The following is a 7,353-nucleotide window of genomic DNA, read 5'->3' as shown; positions in this document are numbered from 1 at the left end:
GCAAAGCCAAGTTCCAAGCAGGACTGTGTTGCTCAGTTTTATCTATTGTGGTTTTGCATATCCACAAGCATGGCAACTGCAAGCCTCCCCAAGCCACCTTTTTCATCGCTCTTCATCACTAAGAGGAACAATCAGCAGAACTGAGTGAGGTGAAGCACTTGTTTTCTCTACATACGCTTTACTGCACTAAGGACACGTTCCAGTGAAGAATTCTGTTCTTTGCAGCACACGTGCACTGTTCCCTAATGAAGATGCCTTTGTGGAGATGACGACTAGACAGAGTTTCCTATGGAACCCATTAATCTTCTGCAAAAACAAGACCAAAACCACTAGATATAACTATCTCTACCCCAACACACCCTGTGTAGAACGAATCTGAGAGACAGAATGCTCTATCAAGGATCAGCCTATGCAATGGTTTTCCATAGCTCAAGATATAAAACCAGTTCTGTTAAGAAGCAGCTTTATGATCTTCCGCTGAAATTCAGTGTCAATTCAAGATGCAAGTGAGATTACAGGCATGATCACCACTTAATGCTTTATTTTTTGTCATGACATCTTCCCTCCTTCCTTCATCCTTTAATAACCAGCTAAATCAGCTCTACAGTATTTAAAAAGAATAAGAAAGAAAACATAAGCCAAAGTTTGGTACAGTATGGACATTTCTGCTACCCGGAATAGTCAATTTTTGTTGGCAATTATTCCATTGTCTTTTACACAGAGTTGTTAAAGTGCATTTCACAGCTGGAAACTGCTGCACTGCAGCGCAAGGAGACTACTGTTTTGGTTTTACTCAGATTCCAGTCGGTTTTACCAATTTCACTGTCAGCACTCCTATACACAGCACATTGTTGTTTTGAGTTCAGACACACACTAGTCTCCAGGAAGAGACACGTGGCAGAACCGATTCCTACAACTGCAAAACATGAGATCTAAACATTCAGCTCAAAAATGCATAAAGGCATCTTACCACAGATTTTACTTCATTTCAGACAAACAAAACGTTCCTGTTTTATATTTGCAATGCAATAGATCCGTGCTATTTTGGTGCAAAAAGCCAGCAGCACAGGTGCGCTCAGGAAAGCTGCCTTTCCTCACAAAGAGGAGTGCACTTACACTGGAAAGGACAGTGCATCATAGCCGATGCCTGAAAGCAAGAACAACCCAGATTTTGTATTACTCTTTTAGCATTCTGTGATAGAATCTCCAGCCACAGATATCTTCAATATAAATAAACCCCAAGTTTTTCCTGCATCCCATATCCAGCTAAGCATACACAGAGGCAGGCAAATACAGAGCAGATAGGTGCTAAATTTGTCTAGCATCTAGCATACACTACCATGAAAGCTATTTAAATTCACTCATTTTGCCTGAGGAAATCTGGCAGGTGAACTAGAACCCAGACTTTCTAGAGAATAGAAAAAAAAAAAAAAAACAACCAAAATTTACAAAGCTACCTCAAGTTAGTCCCGCCATTCTGCAATAGCAGCTAGAGAACTGTATTTTATTGACATGTCTTCATGAAGAGGTAGTTATACCGTTCAGCACTGAAGCTGCCCATATCTTTTTTTCGCTGCTAGATTAAGCTGGACAGGAATACATGTTTTCATTAGCCTTTCTTTAGTCTGTCTGTTTGTTCTTGCAGGAAGACTCATTTACTCTGGTATTCCAAGGCCTAAGGAGAGCTGAACAATGACCTTTACTCTTCAGCTTCAAGCCAAAAAGCGGTAGGAAGTTTGCTTTCCCCTCTCAGTTCTGTGTTTGGGGTTACTTTGATCTGGTCAGAGTCACATTACTCTAAAGTGGCACTTCAAGATTCTTATAGGTAGTTTTCAGATGCTGGTAGAGTAACTTGCTAGAAAGCCAGCATCCACAAAAACTCAAAACTTTTCCACACTGATACTTAACCACAGTGGGCTACTGAAAGGCACGTTTGGCTCATAGTTTCATGTAGCTAAAATCAGACTGCACAAACACCTTTCAGAAACTGTATCTGTGAACTTATTCAAGATCAGTATCACTTCACAGAAAACAACTGGAATTACAAGGTATGTTAACAACCACAGTCAGAACAGCTGGATGTTCAGCAGACAACAGGCATAGCAGGTCTCAAGTCACACAAGTTGTCAACACCTGATAAAATTTCTGTAAGGCCATGCAGTGGCTATTGAAAATGTCAGTGGTGTAAGCAGCACTCACCACAAACCTGGGTGCCTCACAACACAAACACTAATTTACCTTGGAATGATGGCACTCCTCTATAAACCTGCTCAATCCATTTTCTGGCAATGGCAATTGTTATGTACCATAAAACTGTAACAGGCGTAGAGAACTACATGTGGAACTACTCTACTACATAGAGAACGAATATACTACTTACTTGTAAGCAGAAGCTTTAGAACACCTTTAAAATGTTGGTTTAACATTATGCATGTTTAGCTTTCATCTCACGTTCAAGTATTATGACAGCGTAAGCTTGCGCTACCTATTCGTGGTCCGCTACCTGAGAAATTCAGGCTACTCATGTGTTTACAGCATTATAGAAGAGTATATTCTGGACAAGTCTTAAACAAACTAGACATCTGCATCTTGTGCAGAAGTAGAGTGACATACTCGTCATAAAATATCGGAAGAATCAGCATTTGCATTTCTTCTGTTTTTTTTCCTCCCAACAGGGTTCTGCCATACCTGCCATCCCTAGCCACAGGCTGGTTCTGTTGTACCAGACTCATCACAAACACGGGACAGAAGGCAAAAAGGAGGAAGGGGAAAGGACATTTTTACAACGGAATAAACTCTTTATAGCATTATTTAGTTAAGATGTCTGCTGCAATTTGAATAGTATCATTACCACATTAACTAAACTACCACATTAACATTAACTAAAGTAAATTATCTTGTTATATTTCTGTATTCTTAAATGGTATCATAGGCTTGCCTTAAATTAAAAAAAAAGGCAGGTCAAGAAAACTTAAGAGTAATAGTATCCCACAAACCATGACATGTATGCAAGATGGCCATAAGACACCTATTTTCAGCGCAGCTGAGAATCCCTCCATGCTTCCCGCAGTGACAATTCACTGGGCAGGAAAACTCTGTTCTGCCCCTGGACAAGCTCGCTGTGCAGCACAGTGGTTCAGAAATCACAGAACTATAGTAACAGAAGTTAACAGCTCAGACTGAAGAAGAAATAATAAACTGAAAGTTTGTTAAAACAGTTATTTTAATATTCCTGAAGGGTGGATAACACACTGACAGATTATTTCCCTCATTACACTCTCTTTTTGAAGGCTAACACTGTACAACCTACAATTTGAGGGGTTTTTTTGTTTTTTAAAATAACTGAACAGTTTTAGTAAAGATGTCAAAATTATTTGGGCAACAGTATAAGCCTACCACTGTCAGCTGGCAGCATTTGACCTAAGAAACAGTATTGTCAAATTGGAAATGGAATCGGAAACTAGAGGCTTACTTAAGAAACAGAACAATAGGTGTCTGAGTGGCCTTAGAAACTTGAAGAGCAGCAAATAAGCATCCTTGCTCACATTAATACTCTAAAGTTAAATGATTAGCCTAACATCTGTTCTCCAGCCACACTAATTCCAAAACTTGGCAGAAAAGTAACTTTCAATCACCAAGTTAGGATGTATCAACATGCTACAATACTTTTGACTGCAGTTACTTCAAGAGAATGTTCACATCAGAAAATTTCATACTAGCAACAAAGAAACTTCCTCCAATAACCAGAATAATAAGCAGAATGTTCCAACTTTTTAAAGAACAGCTTTTTCAAAAAAACTGTCATCTTCTTACAAAAAGAAAGATTTGTCCATAGCTACTAAATTCCAGGGTGGAGAGGCACGACTGAGGCAATTAAAGAAGCAGCTGTTCCATCATCAAGCTTTCAAACTGGAACTGGCCAAACTGATCCCAACTGCACAGCTCTTCTCAGTAGCTGTTCTGCAGTACTTCTCTACCTCAAATACTTAATTGAATTAGCTTCTGGAAATAGTGTTAGATTTGGACTAATTTTGCATACAGCATTGATCCAGGATTCTTGTTGTATTACACAATCCTTTTGCAAGCAAAATCCTCCAACTATACTCTTTCCCAATGAAGATCCACATGGCTACCTCTATGCTATCTCAATTTTGGGCAAGTCAGTAAATGCCCTATTTTTAAATATGACTCCTTTTTCATACAATTGTCTTACGCTGCAAAACTTGGTATGGGACACTGGCAAGCTGCAGTATATTTTTAGAGAGAGAGGGCCTACATTTGAACCAGCTTAGTTGAAGCCCTATTCTTTTACTCATAGTGTTTTACAGACGTTTCTTCCCTATCTCACAGCCAGTTGGCTTTCTATCACAATTGTAAAAAGCTCGTCACAGACCAGTAAAAGTCTGCAATATATACTAAGTTGATAAACCTGTTTCAGGCCATTACAAAATGCTGTTGCATGAAAGCAACACTTAGCCTCATTCCTAGTCTCCATTTTTGTCAACATGCACATAAAAAAAGCAGCGAGAGGGAAGCCAAATATATCACTCCCCACACACATGCTATTCCCCTTCTAATTCAGCCTTCATCAATATTCCAGATCAAGTTTTTCTGACAGTGCTGGGGAATTAGACATCTCACCGAGATGTAAAACTGACTACAAAAACCATTCAGATCTAAACCGATAGCCACCTGGCACAGTTTGTAATTTTGGGGAAGGGAAACCTCCTTCGTCCCTCCCATTCACCTTTCTCTGGCTGCTGTGGAGAGGTTTAACCCCCACTCCCTGGCCTTTTCTGAGGCTGTATTTTCTTTGTAAGCGTATACCCAATATTCCTACCTTCCTTTGCACAGCAATAATAGCAGGGGGAAAAAATACTACTGAATTAAGTACTGATGCTAATTTTACCACCAGACAGCAGTAAAATAATTAAAGACCCATTAGTATTAGTCTGAAGCAGCAGGACAGGGGGAAGGAAGCACTAACAAAAGGCCTAGGGCAACCTGTTGGCAAAATCCGTAAAGGAGGCAACACTACTCATAGTGAAGAGCATGTAGTATAAGGATCAAGATAGTTTTAAATGAAAATTCAGTCCCACTGAATTCAGTGGGGGGCCGTGCATCTCCTACATGACCTTGAAAGTTTGCTAGTGACACTTTAGGTAATGGATTTTTGAAGTACCGTATTTCCAAGTGTTGAGGGATACTTTCCGGTTAACGGTAATATATTTCAGCAGAAAGCAGCAGAGAGGGAGACAAGCATCAGAGACAACAGCATGGACAAAGAATAGTTAAAGGAAGAATATATTCTTTCCTACAGTTAGAAGTAGCCAATAATAAAAAAAGATTTTCCCTAAAGGAACTGGTGAGTTTATCTTGTTCCACACTTGAAGATTAATACAGCATGAACTTCTTGTACTTTTGGCACAAAATTTGCTCAGACGACTTTTGTAATCCGAGAAAGTAACGAGGAAAAACTCTTGAGCTTGCAAAGTGAGCAGATAACAACTTCATGAAGGTCATATTTTACTTTAAGGTTTACCAAGAACCTACATGTCACGGACATGCCTCACGATTCAACTCCAAGGAAGAGGCGGCAGGGCACGGCTTCCAAAGCCAGGCCTCAGGCAGCAGCGTCGCCAGCAGGGAAGGCATCCTTGCAGAAGCAACACAGTCTAACTAAACAAGAAGCCGGTTCAAGAGCATTATGCACATGATGATATTAGTCTGAAGGAGGATGAAAAGCAGGATGATAAGAGAAGTGTTCATCACAGCAAAACAAGCAGCCATTCAGATCTCCACATGAGGAATTGTGGAAGCATTTCCTTATTTAGCTTCCACATAGTATTTGTCGGTACCATTTACCTTTCCAGAGGAGAGAATAAAGTAATGCCACAGAGGAAAATGAAACTACACTGTGAAACAGTCTACTTCCTTTCACTTTTCTAGTGTGTCAAACGCACAGGTAACTTACTCAAAATTTCTAAGTAGATGGATTTTATTATTAAATCCCCCATTCACAGCACCAGACAAAAGCAAGAGCAATCGCTTCCACCACAAAAAACAGCCTAAGACGAGTGACAGCAGTGTCAGACTGATCATTTCCAAAACAGTTATCTATAGCACATGTATGGACATTCTCAGCATTCTTCGTTGAACATACATGCCACACATAAAATAGATACTTCCTTTCTTAGCATTACTCGATTATGGATATTCCTGAACAATGGAAAACAACAAAAAAACCCTAAAAATCCACAAAAACCCAAGCTCACAAACCAGTATTTAAACACTTACGCAAAAGAAAACAATGCTGATACAATCACTGCCAAACAGATCAGTATTGAATCTAAATAATTATTTTTCACAACAAAATCTAAAATCTCTTAACTGGACATTTCACAGTGAGTCTTCGGAGCCCATTCAGGAAATTCATGTTTATAAAACCTGTCTTCAGTAAAAACTATGCTAATAAATCCACACAACAGTCCTCTTCAGGTAGTGACACCCCCCCCCACATGCTGTCAGTAGCTCAGCTTCAGCACCTTCTCACAGCTTAACACCCTCTTAGTTCTCCTCTGCTCTGCACAGGCACTCTCTGGCACTAGAGACACCTGCACCGGAGCCACGCAGCAGTTCACATAGCTGCTTCACACCTGTAACGCTCCACAACGAGGATATTCTGCAACATAGTCCACAAATCTCACGGATAACCTACGCAGCCTGAGCACACAACGGCAGTCTCCAGGATCTGTGAGCAGCACAGCCACTACCTCATAACGCCCATTTTCCACACACACCCAGCATCTCTCTACGCTGCAAACAGATGAGTAAGGCAACAGACGTCTGACATGACAAATGTCATAAACAGTTAAGTCACAACTGTATCTAAACTATGGGCCACATTTCATGCTCCTTCTTTAAGGTGATACAGGCAACAAAAACTGGTTAAGAACGTAACATATACCGATTGAGCCTAACCTTTGCCTTTAGTTGGTTTCTTGGTGGGTGTGTCAGCCGAAACAGTTATTTCTATGTTGTCTGGATCGCCTCCCTCCTCTTCAATAGCCTAAATGAGAGGAAAAAAAACCCAAACAAACCACAATTTAAGGGATTTCACGGGAAGCTAGACAATTTGACTTCAGCAGAAGTCAGTGAGCCAAAGAGCTGGGTTCTCTTCCTATCCCAAAAATATTTTATAAAACACTTTGGGTTAAACCCTTCAGTTGAACTGGAGGAGAGAGAGGGAACGCTGACGATAATGGCAAGAGTTTAAGCTGTTAAAATGACATTTTCAAAGTGCGGCTTATCAAGGATCGGCACTTTCGCGCTGGAAACACGACGCGAGGCGGC

At 40.4% G+C, this 7,353-nt stretch overlaps 1 protein-coding gene across 1 annotated transcript in view; it reads right to left on the bottom strand.

The window, feature by feature from the left end:
• Positions 1 to 7,069, bottom strand: part of SLTM (SAFB-like, transcription modulator) — a gene marked incomplete at its 5' end in the record, with an annotated part of 23,880 nt that extends 16,811 nt beyond the window's left edge. The window contains one exon of the mRNA XM_009864358.1: positions 6,982 to 7,069. Within this exon, the coding sequence (XP_009862660.1) occupies positions 6,982 to 7,069 (88 nt within the window). The remainder of the gene's footprint in view (positions 1 to 6,981) is intronic.
• Positions 7,070 to 7,353: the final 284 nt, after the last annotated feature.

Source organism: Apaloderma vittatum, unplaced genomic scaffold (assembly GCF_000703405.1).
Source record: "Apaloderma vittatum isolate BGI_N311 unplaced genomic scaffold, ASM70340v1 scaffold1262, whole genome shotgun sequence".
Taxonomy (NCBI): domain Eukaryota; kingdom Metazoa; phylum Chordata; class Aves; order Trogoniformes; family Trogonidae; genus Apaloderma; species Apaloderma vittatum.
Note: the sequence above shows the minus strand (reverse complement) of the source record. Positions and strands in the feature narration are given on the sequence as shown.